Source organism: Artemia franciscana, chromosome 12, assembly GCF_032884065.1.
Source record: "Artemia franciscana chromosome 12, ASM3288406v1, whole genome shotgun sequence".
Lineage (NCBI taxonomy): Eukaryota > Metazoa > Arthropoda > Branchiopoda > Anostraca > Artemiidae > Artemia > Artemia franciscana.
The window spans coordinates 35937139-35953346 of record NC_088874.1 but is presented as its reverse complement, the minus strand read 5'-3'; the positions used below and the strand labels follow the sequence as shown (position 1 = coordinate 35953346).

At 34.2% G+C, this 16208-nt stretch overlaps 1 protein-coding gene across 2 annotated transcripts in view; it reads left to right on the top strand.

Moving 5' to 3' along the window:
• The window catches only part of LOC136034049 (LIM domain-containing protein jub-like), a 55053-nt gene that overhangs the window by 30241 nt on the left and 8604 nt on the right, over positions 1–16208 (top strand). For both annotated transcript variants that reach the window (XM_065715143.1, XM_065715142.1), the window contains exon 7: positions 10191–10311. In XM_065715143.1, the coding sequence (XP_065571215.1) occupies positions 10191–10311 (121 nt within the window). The remainder of the gene's footprint in view (positions 1–10190; positions 10312–16208) is intronic.

Below are 16208 nucleotides of genomic sequence, written 5' to 3'. Positions count from 1 at the left end.
TCATGAGTATGGGAATCAATCGTACATTTCTTAAACCCACTTTGAATGCTCTTCTGCAATCTTTTATTGTCCACTACATACTTTTTTCTTCTCTTCACTGTGCGCTCAAATACTTTTCGTAGGGCTATAAAATTTTGTAGAATCTTCTATCATAATTGCGTCTTCTTTTTACAATCTTTAGGAAAACCGCCACTTTCCCATGCCTAGTTAACTATGCTCCTAAGATAGGGCTCACGTTTTGTGAAAACTTTTAATGACGGATGAGTATATGAGATCGGGCCCTGGTGGTGTTGATGACAGATTTGAGCTCACTACGTTCCAATTTTCGATTTTTTGTCATTGTCTTCTGATGAACCCATTCAATCCTATCAATGTTACCATCCTGTCATCCATTGACAATCCTGACAATCTTGTCAACCCTACCATCCATTGACAATCCTGTCAATGTTACCAAAAGTGTTCTTTGGTTATTTTGCAGCAGCTTCAGTCTTTACTTGATATATGGCCAGGTAATGTCCAATACGATAAATGTTTCAAACCCTCCTCCCTCTCTTGGCAACCAGCCATGTTTTTCTAAAATTAATATATAATCTCTTCATTTTTGTATGATTACATTGATTTAATATTCGTTTGTACAAATTTGTCTTTAGTGATAAGTACGCTCTAAGACCACACTAGTTATTCGTGATATTCGAAAAAAAACGAAAGGAAAGAAGAAAAATATCTACTGTAGTTGAATATTTTTTGTTGAATTCGTTTTCAAAACTGAATAAAAAGCGTTTTTTCTCGAGAATCTATGAATTTAAGCAAAAACAAGAGGTGCCAAATATCTATTGTTTCTTCTTCTAAAAAACTTTCAATGGGTTCAAGTCCTAGTCACTACACAGACCTCCATGGATGCAGTGGCAGTTTTATAGTACGCTAATGTTGTGATTAGGTAGGCTAGCCTATGTAACATTTGTACCAAAATTTGGATCGAGTTGATCCAGACCCCTAAACTACACGACAATATTTGTCAAATTAATGTCTTATATCGATACTTGATCTGAAAGTCCCAGCTCTCTCTACTCTATTTGCTGAGACTGGATTAGGGAAGCCTTAGCTTTTCAGTGAGCTTTCCAGCACAAGTGGTGATAAATTATGACCCCCGGAAATATTGCTTTTTTGTGATTTCGGGTGACCACATATTTTAAAATAAGAGAATTTTTCCAACTTGTGAATACTGCAGCTTCACCATTTTAAGAAGTGAAATATTTTCAAGCTTGATATTGTCAAGTGTGATATTTTATCACAGCCAAGAGAAGAATATTATCCACAAAAACTTTTAGCTCCTCAAGAGTGAGACAAAGATTGAATATGTCAGTTTGATGTAAAAAAGATTGACTGCTAGAACCTGATGTACAACAATGACTGCACAAACCTGATCACTAAGAATTTAGGAAATGCTACAGAGGCGTTTCTAAGATATCTGGGACTGGGCAAAGCACTTCTTTCTGGAAAATATTTTCCTTCTCTATCCCAACTTTCCTTATAACTGTATTAGTTTTCAACTTCAAATTTTTTCTTTGATTTTTCGTTTATAATAGGTACAAATTTCTATAACTGGCTGGAACACGGCCTATCGTTGAGCGTGGTCTATAACCTCATCACTAATTTCCATGCTATTCATCTCCAGAAGGAAGGGACCGTTGTTTAGTGTATATGGTAGATCCGATTCATGGTCATTAAAACATTCCTCCAAAGCTGAAATGTCTATATCTTCAGTGCTGTCACCATTGTCACTAAATAAGTCAGACGATATCCCGTCTTGAGTTTTAAAAATATTCTTAGTGACTTTGGCTGCATCATTTTTTGGTTTTCCATTCTCTTTCTTAGTCTGTTCGCTTGTTGTACCATAGAAAAAGGGGAAAGTTTCTATTCGATGTTTCATATTCCCTCTGTCTCTCCCCCTCTCTCTCTCTCTGTTTCTCTCTCTCTCTTCATCTCTCTTCTTTCTATGTATTTTAACTCTCTAACACAATTCACCTTGCAAAAAGAAGAAAAAAGCCTGCTCAGTGCTTCATTTCATAATGTTTTGGCAAAGGTTAAGAACAGCGGTTCTCCAGAAGGAGACATTATATAACAAAAAGGGAGACATTTTTAAATTGCTAATATTATGCTCTCTTTCATGTTTTTTTTCGCGTTTTTGACAATTCATCCCCTGTATAGTGTTAAGAGTAGTGAGGCCATAGGCACTTTGATGACATCCCTATCCCTTTGAATCCCTATTTGGGTACTTCTTAAATTTGTTCAAGATTTAGGTATTCGTTAACTCATAGGGAATGTTTTCTAGGATATACAAATGTTTTCTTTGGTTGTTACATTATAGGGTTTGCTTGTTACATAATAGTTTATTTGATTCTTGAAAAACCTTCAGGGCCCGCAAGTGGGGGAACCTTTCGAGACCCTATCGAGCAATTCCACCAGGCCGCCTAGTATCCAACTCCAACGTAGGCCCCTAGACACCAATCCATTGGGTCCTAGCAACCAATTCCAATGGGGGCCATTAGCAGATAATTTCATCGGGTTGCCTACCCGTACTACCGGGGGGCTCTAGCATCCATTTTCACTCAGGGCCCTATCATCCAATTCCACTGGGGCCCTAGCAACAAACCCCACCGAGGACTCCTAGCAACCAATTCCACCGGGGGCCCTAGTGAGCAATTCCACCCAGCAGGCGCTTATTACATAATGGGTTTTGTTTACTTTTGGCTGTTACGTAATAGGACTTTTGAGAGTCCGCTAGTCAAGTGGGGAATTCCCGGCCGTAACTGAGGGGGCACACACGTGAATAATACGTAATAAAAGTCACACGTGTGTCTTACGTAATGACGATGTACACGTGAGATGTTATATGATACTTTAAGAGATTTCATTTTCTTTCAATGTGTTTTTTTCTCAGTGAACATTTATTAACAAAATATTTTGTCCACATTAGGACTCGCAAGGGATTACCCTTCAATGGAATGGAGCGCTAGATAGCTGGACCAGAAATATCTTTCTAACATTTTGATTCGGCTAATACCTTTCACATGATAACTTATTGCACACAAGGGGAATCCCCTGTTCGCACATACTAGAATGATTAAATGAACTGCGCGTTCCCATATGGCTGTAACAATTGACACGCACAGGAAAAAATCGTTTACTAGAAATTGCTTAAATTTTGTATGCACCTGCATGTTAAGTTACGGTTTTAAAGTTATTACTGAATATTGTGGGTTGTTCTTGGTGCATTTTTTAGTAATAGAGTCTTTTAATCTATTAGAACTTGAACATGCTATCGGAAATGAAATAAAAGCGAGAGCATCATTATGGGTAAAGTATGGTACACCTTCATACATGATCAAAAGTTTTTCTTTTCCTCTTTGCTACACGGAATTTTATCCTTATATCTAAGGTATTCTTGAACGAGCTTACCAGTGTGCGTGGCCTACAAGATGATTAAATTGCGTAAACTATTACCTATTGGAGTTTTAACCTAGATCAATAAATCTAAAAGATACATGCATTATTAAGCACAGAAAAAAGTAATTCAAACTCAAAAATGGACAAAACAAAGTGTGAAAAAAGCTTATAAAGGATAAAATATAAGCAAACAGAACTATGAATAAAAGCAAGGCGGGAATGCTACCAACCAAGTCCAGAGGGGGAGGTCTGTTATTAGAGGTAAAATTTTATTTACGGTTTAATTCAGATTTTACAAAGTTTCTACAAGCAAAAATAGAGAATTTTGCATATTTTTTTTCTAGAAGAAAGATGACGGATGCATGTTTGCTGTGAGACGGTCTTTTTGGCTAAAATAAATTTCTATGTTAACCCTTATTTTATAGCACTACCTGCAGCTTTTAAAACAAATTGGCTACCATACCATATTACTGCCTCTGAAACTCAAGGTTCAATATGCGTATTATTTTTCGATGATTCTAAATCAGTTAACTATAATCTGTGTTAGTCGTTTATTTTGTAGGACTACCTGCACCTTTAGAAATGAGTTTGCTACCTTGCGGCATTCCTGCCTCTGGGCTCAGTATGCGTATCGGTTTTCGATCATTCTAAATCAATTAACTATTCCAAAGTTTTGACACAATAGTATCTTGGCCTCCTTTTGCCTAGAATTGTTATTTCGCACCACAAAATGGCTGAAAACGCCGCTGTGCTGTGGGACAGTCTTTTTGGCTAAAATAATCTATACGTTGACCGTTTATTTTGTTTTTGTTTATTTATTTTGTTTATTTTCTACCTGCATCTTTAGAAACGAATGCCCCCCTACTGCATTACTGCCTCTGAAACTGAAGGCTCAATATGCCTATAATTTTTGTAATCAATTATTGATCTCAGAGCTTTCGAACAAGGGCAATCTATGTCGATTCTTTTTGGTCGTGAAACACTGTAGGTTAATTTTTTTCTTCATCAATATTGTATTTTTATTTTATGTTCATGAAAGTTGTTTTATGTTGATTTTTGCTTCGTGAAACATGTTGCATATTGATTTTTTCTTCGTGAAACATTTTTTACGTTATTATTTATATCTTCAATAGTTGTAAGTTGATTTTTCTTCGTTCATGAAACATGAAACCTGTTGCATTGTTTATTTTTTCACCGGGGAACTTGTTGTACTAATAGTTTTTCTTCGTGAAACTTGTTTTACGTTAATTTTTTCTTTCATGAAACATATTTTATCTTTATATTTTTCTTCGTGAAACAACCTTCATGTTGTTTTGTTTTATTGATGAAACTTGCTGATCTATTGTTGATCTATTGTTATTATCGCGCTGATCTAAACATAGTGATCTAGTGTTCCCGAAACATAATTTATGTTTGTTCGTTCCTCCTGGAACTTGTTGTATGCTGATTTATTGGAAAATTCTTCAGGAAACTTAATGTATCTTGATTTTTTGTCTTGGAGAAACTTGTTATATTTTTATTTTTTCTTCATAAAACCTGTTAAACGTTGTTTTTTTCCTCGTGAACTTTATACTTCGATTTTCTCCTCTTGAAACCAGCTTTGTTTGTGGAACTTGTTGCGCGTTGATTTTCTTAATGAAACTTAATTTACCTCGATGTTTTTCGTCGTGAAACTTATTGTATTGTCATTTATTCTTTCGTGAAACTTTTACCATGATATTTTCCTTCGTGAAACTTGTTGTATGTTGGTTTTCTCTTTGTGAAACATGAGGCATGCTGATTTTTTTCATCATGAAACTTGTTGCATGTGGATTATTTCTTTGAGAAACTTAATGTAGCTTGATATATGTCTTCGAAAAACTTGTTATATTTTTATTTCTTATTCATGAAACTTATTGCTTGTTGATTTTTTCTTTTCTTGAAACTTGTACATTGATTTTCCTCCTCGCGAAACTGGTTTCGTACGTGGAACTTTTATTTACGGTTTTTGTTCGCGAAACTTAATTCATCATGATCTTTTTCTTCGTGAAACTAGTCGCATGTTATTTTTTTCTACGTCAAACATGACGCAGGCTGATTTTTCTTCGTGAAACTTGTTGCACGTGGATAATTTCTTGAAGAAACTTAATGTATCCTGATTTTTTTCTTCGAGAAAAATGTTACATTATTATTTCTTCTTCATGAAACTTTTTTTTTATGTTGATTTTTGTTCTTCTTGAAACTTGTACCTAGATGTTTCTCCTCGTGAAACCTGTTTTGTTTGCGGAACTTAGTGTGTGCTGATTTTTCTTCGTGAAACTTCATTTATCTTGATATTTTCTTCTTAGAACTTGTTGCATTTTTTTTTCTTAAAACTAGATGCATGCTGACTTTTGATCATGAAACTTAATGCATGTGGATAATTTCTTTTAGAAGATTAATGCGTCTTGATTTATGCCCTCGAGATACTTGATATATTTCTATTTCTTCTTCAAGAAACTTGGTGTATGTTGATTTTTCTTTTTGTGAAACATGTACTTCGATTTTTTTTTTCTTGATGGTTTTTCCCCTCATGACACCGATTGCGTTCATGGAACTTGTTCCATGCTAATTTTTGTTCCTGAAAATTCATCTTGATATTTTTCTTCGTGGAACTTGTTGTATATCGCATTATTACACATGCTACATGTCTCAAAATACAGCAAAAGTCAGTACGCAACAAATTCTACGAACAAGACCGGTTTCACGAAGAGAAAAATCACTGTACATGTTTCACAACGAGGAAACATCAATATTCAATAAGTTTCATGAAGAAGAAATAAAAATATGACAAGTTTCTCAAAGACACAAATCATGATACAATAAGTTTCTTGAAGAAATAATTCACCTGCAACAAGTTTCATGAACAAAAAATCAGCATGCATCATATTTCACGAACAAAAAACCAACATGCAACAAGTTTCATGACGAAAATGTCACGATAAATGAAGCTTCACGAAAGAATTAGTCATCATACAACAAGTTTCACGAAGATGAATATCGAGATAAGTTAAGTTTCACGAACAATAGTCAGCACGCATCAAGTTCCTTGAACAAAATCGGTTCCACGTGGAGAAAAATCAATGTACGAGTTTCACAAAAAGAAAAGTCAATATGCAAAAAGTTTCATGAAGAAGAAAAAATATATCAAGTCTTTCGAAGACGTAAATCAAGATACGTTAAGTTCTTGAAGAAATAGTCCAAGTGCAGCAAGTTTCACAAACAAAAATCAGCATGTATCGTGTTTCACGAAGAAAAAACGATCATGCAACAAGTTTCACGAAATTAAGTTTCACGAAGAATAAATCAACATACAATATGTTTCATAAAGAAAAATAAGATAAACTAAGTTTTACGAACAAAAATCAGCTCGCAAAAGTTCTACGAACAGAATCAGCTTCACGAGGAGAAAAATCAATGTACAAGTTCCACGAAGGGAAAAATCAACGTGCAACAGGTTGTATGAAGAAGAAATAAAAATATAACAAGTAATTCCAAGACATAAATCAAGATACATCAAGTTTCCTGAAGAAGTAATCCACCTGCAACATTTTTAACGAAGAAAAAATCAATATGTATCATGTTTTGCATACAACAAGTTTCACGAGGAAATCAACATACGTTGTGTTTTGCGGACAATAAATCAGCATGCAACAAGTTTCATGAACAAAAAACAACAAGCAACATGTTTCACGAACAAAAATATCAACAGTAAATAAGTTTCATGATAGAAAAAATCAACGTACAACAAGTTTCACGAAGAAAAACTAAAAGTACAACAAGTTTCACGGTGAAAGGTAAACATTCAATAGGTTTCACGAAGAAATAATTAATATACAATATATTTCATGAACAAAAAAAAGGTCAACTTACAACTTTCTTCGTGAAGAGAAAAAAATAACGTAAAACAGGTTTCACGAAGGAAAATCTGCAACATGTTTCACGAAGAAAATATCAACATAAAAAAACTCTCATGAAGATAAAATAAAAATAAAACAAGTGCCATGAAAAGAAAAATTAAGCTACAATTTTTTTCACAAAGAAAAAATTAACCTACAATATGTTTTGCGAAGAAAAACAATCGACATAGATTGGCTTTGTTGGAAAATTCTAAGATACTCAACTGACTCGAAAAATTACAGGCATTTTGTGCCTTCAGTTTCAAGGGCGGTAATAAAAAATACCCCACCGTACGGTGGGGAATTCGTTTCTGAAGGTAGCAGGTGGCCCTACAAAATAAACAGTTACAGTATAAATTTATTTTAGCCAAAAAGACTCCCACAGCAAAGTGATGTTTTCACCATTTTGTGGTGCAAAACAACAATTCTAGCCAAAAGAAGTCCAAAAAGCTATTGTGTGAAATTTCTGATGTAGTCAATGATTTAGAGTTGTCGAAAATCTGTATGCATATTTAGCCTCGAGTTTTGGAGACAGTAGTGCCGTACGGTGGTTCATGTTTTACTAAAGGTACCGGTAGTCCTATAAAATAACGGTTAACATAGACATTTATTTTAACCGAAACGACTGTCCCAGAGCAAAGCGGTCTTCTCAGTCACTTTGTGGTTCAAAACAACAATTTTAGCCGAAAGAAGGTCAAAATCCTATTACGTGAAAATTCTGAGATAATTGATTGATATAGAATCATCGAAAACCTATACGCATATTGAGCCGCGACTTTCAGAACCAGTAATGCCGTAAGGTTATGCATTCATTTCTGAAAGGCGCTGACAGTCCTAAAAAACGGTTAAAACAGACTTTTATTTAAGTCAAAATGACTGTCCCACAGCAAAACGGTGTTTCAGCCATTTTGTGGTTCAAAACAACAATTTTAGCCAAAAGAAGGCCAAAATACTACTGCGTAAAAATTCTGAGATAGATAATTTATTTATAATTATAGAAAATTTATACGCATATTGAGCCTCGTGTTTCAGAGGCAGTAATGCTCTAAGGTAGTGCATTCGTTTTTATAAGATACAGGTAGTCCTACAAAACAAAGGTTAATATAGACACTTATTTTAGCCAAAAACACTGTCACAGAGCGAAGCGGTGTTTTCAGCTATTTTGTGGGGCAAAACAATAATTTTAGCCAAAAGAAGGGCAAAATGCTATTAATTCAAAAATATGATACTTGGGATATGAGATATGAGATGTGATATGAAATTGACTTAGAATTATCGAAAATCTATACCATATTTGGCCTCGAGTTAGACAGACAGTAATGCCGTACGGTAGCGTATTTGTTTCTAAAGTTGCAGGTAGTCCTACAAAGTAAACGGCTAACATTGACATTTATTTTAGCCAAAAAGACTGTCCCACAGCAAAGTGGTGTTTTCAGCCATTTGTGATGCAAAACAGCAATTTTATCCAAAAGGTAAAAAAAAGCTATTGCGAGAAAATTCTGAGATAATTAATTGATTTAGAATTATCGCATATTGAGCTTCGAGTTTCATAGACAGTAATGCTTTGCGTTTGCGCATTCGTTTTTAAAAGGTGCAGGAAGTCCTACTAAATAATTGGCTAACATACACTTATTTTAGCCAAAAAGACTGTCCCACAGCAAAACGGTGTTTTCAGCCATTTTCTGGTGCAAAACAACAATTCTATCAAAAAAAGGGGACAAGAAGCTATTGTATGAAATTTCTGGAATAGTTAATTGAATAAGAATTGTCGAAAAACTATACGCATATTGAGCCTCGAGTTTTTAGAGATAGTAATGCCGTACGACTGACCCGTTTTAGCCAAAAAGACTGACCCACAGCAGCGCTGCGTTTTCAGCTATTTTGTGGTGCAAAACAACAATTCTAGCCAAAAGAATATCCAAAATCCTGTTATGTGAAAATTCTGAGCTAGCCAATCGGCTTAGAATTATAGAAAAACTATACGCATATTGTGCCTCGGATATTTCGAACACAAATACAGTGTGCATCATCAGCAGTAAAACATATATATGTATATGTATATATGAACATATATGTAAAAGATATATATGTAAAATATATATATATATATACATATGTATGTAAACACAGTATATGTGTTCGAAATATCCAGTTAAAAATTTTGTATCTGTTTACTGTCGATTAAAAGGTTTCATCCCTATTTTGAACTGTTATACTTTCGGAATGTTCATTCACCAATCCCGGAACAGCAACTGAATATATTCTTGTGAAGTACAGGCACAGAAAATTTTGAAACTTTATTATTTCTATGCATCGCCAACTTTTAATTGTCCAAAGTAGATATCATCGTTATACTACATAAAGATGCCTCCAATACGGCTGAAAACAACATTTCATCGAGAAAAACCTAGGCCTGTCGGAAAAATACAGCATGCCTATGAGACAGTGTTGGTGAAAATGTAGAATATAAAAGTAAAAAAGTAATATTAAAGCAAAAGTAAAATATATAAAAGTAAAATAAATGAAAAATAAAAATAAAATATAAAGTAGAAATATAAAAATGTAGAAGTATATACAAGTAGAATAAAATTACGCTTTTGTGTGTCTGTTGATAGTGCCCTTTAAGTTTATTCTAATATCTTAAATCCTTGTAATCAATACAAAATAAATAAAAAATAAAGATAAAATATAAAGTAAAATACAAAAAAATAAATGTATATAAAAGTAAAATAATATTACGCTTTTGTGTGTTTATTGAATGTGCCCTTTAACTTTATTCTAATATCTTAAGTTTTTGTAATCAAGCAATGTTTATCCTTTCTGTAGGATATTTGCACCAAAGTGTGGCGTATGTGGTCTAGCTATAACTCCGCTAGAAGGTACAGAAGAAACCGTTCGTGTTGTTTCCATGGGTCAAGACTACCATATTGATTGCTATATTTGCCAGGTTGGTTGACTGGTTCATTTGTCGTCAGTTCATTATGATCTGGTTGAGAGCAGGAATATTTTCTGTTTCTACTCAGTTGGTAGGGGAGGATGGTGCTATTTCTCATTATGAAGCGACAACAAGTTGTTACTTCTCTTTTTCAATCATCCGACACTTAATTTAAAAATATTTTTGCGAATTAAGAAAGGTTTTGTGCAAGGACGTATCTAGTGTTTTTTTTTTTGGGGGGGGTATCTTTGAGGGGTTTCAAAAATAGCAACAGAACTTTCTTTATAGTCATTTTTTATGTCTTTATGAGTCTTTCAGGGGTGGAAGGGGGCGGGTGGCTCAAACCCGGTAATCCCCTCCCCCAGGATATGGCATTGGGTCAGTGGTCAATACTTCGCTGACCCTAGTTTGATCCAAAGGATATTAGAAAAGTATGAAAATATAATACACGATTTAAGCTAACAATAAATTACCGCGTATCAAATTTATTAATAACAAAAGCTATGCTCAGTAACAGCCAACAGTAATGAACATAAACACAAAAAGATATAAAGATAGACTCTAAACACAAAAAAAGATGTAAGATAAACACTAAGAAGATTTAAAGGAAAATTTGTCCAAAAATTTATCCACTCGCACAATTAGCAATTGTCTTTAAGAAAACCAGTCCATAGGAAACCAGTTCATTTTTGTATATAATTAATAATTTTGATCCATTTATTTTCGTTTATTTCCTATATATAAGGGAAGGGTTAGGTCGAAGATAGGTCCTAATTTTTTCCTGATGTTTCAGGATCTGGAGGATGATTTGTTTCAGTTTTTAAGGTATTAAGGGAGGAATGGATGGATTTTGTATTAATTGATAGAAGTTTTAATGGTATTAAGGAGTTGAGAAAGGTAGTGGGTAGATATGCGGCACATAGGGTCCATTTTCTTTAAATAATTTATTTATTATAGGCAGATTTAAATTGTTTTGAGTTATAAATTTACTTATAAGTTTTACATCATGGTCCAAAAAGGCTTCTAGTATTGTTAAATATCACTAGTATTTAGTGTTATTAAATACTGTTAAATATCGTTATTGTTAAATATTGCTATTATCAGTGTTAAATATTATTAAATAGTTATTAAAGGCTCTACATGTATTAAACGGCTTACAAAGCTCGGCTGAGTCAGTAAATAATATCTTGGGGCTGCGAGGTCAAGTTCGGTATTCGTCTTTTTTTGTCAGTAAAGAGCATTTTATTGAGAATGCATTCCTCTCTGAGTAAAAGTTACTTTTGTGGAATAAAAGAGGAATATTAATGTGTATAGTTATTATAGTTATTGTCAGTATATTTGTAGTATATACCTTAGTTATAATACTAATTATAATTATTTTAGCTATAGTTATTATTTTTATTATAGTTATTTATAGCTACTAAACTATTTTACGCCTGAAGATGGATAGAGGATTTGATTTTTTATTCTTTTAAGGGGGTGTGTTTTTTCTATTAGTAGGCTAGTGTTTCTGGAGTTCTAGATTTGGTAAGTTTAAACTGTTATGTGTAATAGCTGGAGGAGCTGATACTTTTTTTCTTTAGTGGGGGGAGGGGCTCAAGGCTACCAAATTTGTGCCTGAGGGGAGGGAGTAGTTTTTCTCTAATCCTCACAAAAGAGTATGTGTTGTGTTTTGGTTCCTCTATATACTTGTCGTCCGACAGGCTTCACTGCCTAGTAAAGAATAATTTATTCAATAATAAAGATTTTTAAGAACCTCCCTTATAACGTTAAATAGACTTTGACATTGCTAAAAAAAAGTAACACATTCGTGGCTATATTTTTATTTCATTCATGAGAAATTAAGTTTTTTGTTAACTTTTTTCAACTGAAAGTGAGGAGCAGCAATAAAAATTAAAATGAACAGAAATTCATTTTGCATATGAGGGGGGTTGCCCCTTCCTCAACTCTCGCTGTGCACACTAAAGTCTTAAAGTTCTTTAAAAATACTTCTTGTTCAAATTCAACGGCCCTTGTATTTGAGCAGTCTTTCTTAAGGAATTGTCAACAAAAAAGTCAAGCTATAGCGTAAAGAGTAAGGGTTGAGGAAGGAACAGACACCTCATATACAGTCTCCTTTTGATAGCCTCGGAAAAACATACTGCATTTTTATTTAGTTCATATTCCCACTCAACATGTTCATGTCCTGACAGTCTTAACTTAATACCCTTAGCTGTTCCTGAGATACCACAGCTATGTTTTATGGAGAAAACTGGATGCAAATAGTGTCTTTTGATTCAGTTTAACATCCTCAAAAGCATACTCCAAAGGTCCAACGTAGTATCCTTAATTTTTCCTGGTTTATTACAAAGAAACCCTTTTGACAATCAGTATACAAATACATTATTTTGATTTTGTCTTATATACCCCACAAGTTTCCCTGAAAGTTTAAACTTAATACCCTATTCCATTCTTCAGATATTGCATCTGTGCCATTCTGACAACCTGAATAAACTTAAGCTCTTTTGATTTAGTTCTATAGTTCTAATAGCAGTAGTTGTAGTAGTATTAGTAGTAGTAGTAGTAGCAGTAGTTGTAGTAGTATAAGTAGTTGTAGTAGTAGCCTAGTTCAGTTCAACATCCTCTCAAAATGTCCTGAAAGCTTCACCTTAATACTTTAAGAATATAATTGAAAATTTTGGACGTTCCTTTTTGACTACCTGCATGTACATAGTGTGTCCTTTTATTTAGCTCAACACCGCCCTCACTACTCTCTGAAAATTTCACCTAATCCGCTTAGCATTGGAAATAGTAGAAGTCTTAGTAGCAAAAGTAATAGTTGGAGCATTGGTAGTAGCAGTAGTAGTGATAGCAATAGTAGTATTAGCAGCAGTAGAAGTAATAGTGCTCACATTGTGTTTTTTGTTCTAGTTCAGGATCCCCTCCTCATGCGCTGGTAGTAGTAGTAACCTTATTAGTAGTAGTAGTAACAGTAATAGCAGTGGTATTAGTATTAGTTAGCACAATTTGCCATCTTGTCAGTTGAACACATCGTCATCATCATGTCCTGGAAGGTTTAAATTAATACTCTAACTCGCTCCTAAGATATAGCTGATACGCATTTTTGGGAGTCTGTGTGTGCATAGTATGTTTTGATTTAGTTCAACGTCCCCTTTAACGATTTCATAAATTTTCACCTTAATATCCACAGCCTTAATAATAGTCGGAATAGAAATAGCAGTTGTAGTTGTTGTAGTAGCGTGCACATATTAGCTTTTAACAGCCCCCTCCCCTTTCCTGATTCACTAACCTGTATGAAAACAATGGACAACTTGTATAACTTACAGCCTTGCCCAAGAGGATGTAGGGAGTTGCCATCCCCTGAGGCATAGCTATTGGACCTTTCAGCTGTGCTAAACAAAATGGCTATCTCAAAACTATGATTAGATGTATTTGGGGGAAATAAGGGCTTGGGGAGACGGCTTTTTGGCCTCCAGTCACTTTTGACTCTTAAAAAGGGCATTAGAACTTTTAATTTCCAATGGAATAAACTCCACCTGAAATTTCCACCACTTCCATAGGAAGTGTATTTGTGAAAAAAAATGCATGTAGTCCCTTTCCTTCTTTATTTAAGCAGCGCTATTGCCATGTCTTTGATTCCTGGCCCTTTCTCAAATCATGCCAGGAAATCCCCTTTCCTACTCGTAAAATTTCCTCTGGAACCTTCCTCTCCTCAGAAAATTCTCCCCGTGGAAAATCTCCTGTCACCTGCAGAAACCCCCCCCCCCCCCAAAAAAAAAAAAATCCGTATATGTCCGATTAATAAAAACTATATGCGAAAAATGGGAAAATTACGTAAATCCAAGGGACTATGGAGGGTCAGGTAATCCCCAAAAGCATAGTTATTAGACTTTACAACTATGCAGAATCAAATGGCTATCTTATCCTTTCGTGCAGATGTCTTTTGGGAAAAATGGGTGTGGCAGAGGGGATAGTTGTCCTCCAATCTTATGTTCACTTAAGAAGTGCACTAGGACTTTTGATACCAGTTCAAATGAACCCTCTCACAATCTTCTAGGACCATTTGTTTTATGCGATCACACAGAGAAAAAAAACATCACGTATGTGTGATATTTCCTCTGGCAAAAGCGCGAAATCCACTTTTTGTTGATATTAAATAAAAAAACAAGTTTTTTTAACTGCAAGTAAGGAGCGACATTAAAGCTTAAAACGAACAGAAATTATTCCGTAACGTAAGGGGTTGCCCCCTCGTCAACTCCTCGCTCTTAACGCTAAAGTTTTTTATTGTTTTAAAAAGTGAATTTTGCGTCCAAATTTTCTTTCGCTCACTGAGCCTTGAGATAAATATAGGATAAGGTTTTAGGAGAGACGAGTAGAGACTAATCTATTTTCGTACTTATATACAGTATTTAATGTCTTCCGGTTTCCGGGACGGGGGGCATAGCCTTCTGGTCCCCCTGCAAGTGTTCATTGTGGATATCCTTCCAAATTAGATCTCCTTCGTGAACCTTGCCTTAAAAACTGCGAAAGAATGACCTTATAACGAATTTTTGATATTTGGACTTCCTCCTAATAATTATTGAAGACTTTTAATGTTCTTTTCTTTCCAAAATAAGATAAAATTATTGATCCTGCAACCTCTTGGGGAGAGACTGATTTAGCACGCAGAAATTTGGATACTATTGGAAATAGGCATTAAACTCCCCCTAAAGGAACAATTCTTAAAAACAAATTTACGATTACTTATATGCAACAATAAAATATATTCATTATATTGATTGTGCACACAAAAAATGTATTAATTTAAAATTTGTTTATTAATTCTATTAGAATGCAGAATTTTTTATAATTTTGGAAATAAACATTGAGTTGTTCCTAAAGGAACAACTCAAAAACAAAGTTATGATTAGCTATACTGAACAATAAAACCTATTGTTTCATATTGATTTCAAGAATGAGAATGTATAGAGTTTAAATTTTTTCATCCATTCTATTAGCACACAAAAATTTGGATGATTTTAGGAAATAGGCATTAAACTTCCCCTAAAAGGGATGAGATGTCGGTGGAGACTGTGCAATGAAATTGTTACTGGGAAGTACTGCACTTTAGCATTTTAGCCCCCACAGGGCCAAAATGTTATCAAGGTAAAATTCTGGAAATTATTGAAATGGTAGACTATTTATAAAACCTCGTAGTTTCACGAGTCTAGATAGCATGTAATATACCTTTTGGTCGTAAGCATAAATGCAGTCTACAAATACGAACCGTTATTTTTTTATTTGTTATTATTATTTTTTTTTTCATAGCATTGCTCTGTAAAATCTAATCTTCAACTTAATGAGTCTGGTTAGAGTGGGCGTTAGCCCTCGCTTGTAGGGTAACTTTAGGTATAGTATTGAAAATAAACATAAAATAATTTTTTTTTTACATTGACAGTAAGGTGCAACATTAAAGCTTAAAACGAACAAATAGTATTCCATGTATTAGGGGAGCTGTCCCCTCTACTCCCCGATTCTTAAGCTGAAGTTTTTCTTCTTACCCCCAATATTTTAAGAACGGCTAATCAAGCACAAGGGCAATTAGAACTGAATAAAAGGTATCTTTCATAATATATTAGTAATGGAAAAGATCAATACCACGCATAATCGCATAATGTTAGGATGTAGGGTGCAATTGCTTTAGAGGGTTAGACAATAGGGTTATCAGTTAAATTGCTTTAAAAGGTCTTCAGTAAATAAATAGTTCAGTTATCCAGTAGGAATATTGATATCACTCTTAAATTGTTTCAGTTCCTGAAAATTTTATCGTAAAGAGTGAATGACAGCCTCCCTAATATACGGAAAATTTATTTTCGTTTTACGTTTTAATATTTGTCTTTCCTTTCATTTGAGAAAACTTCATTTTGTTC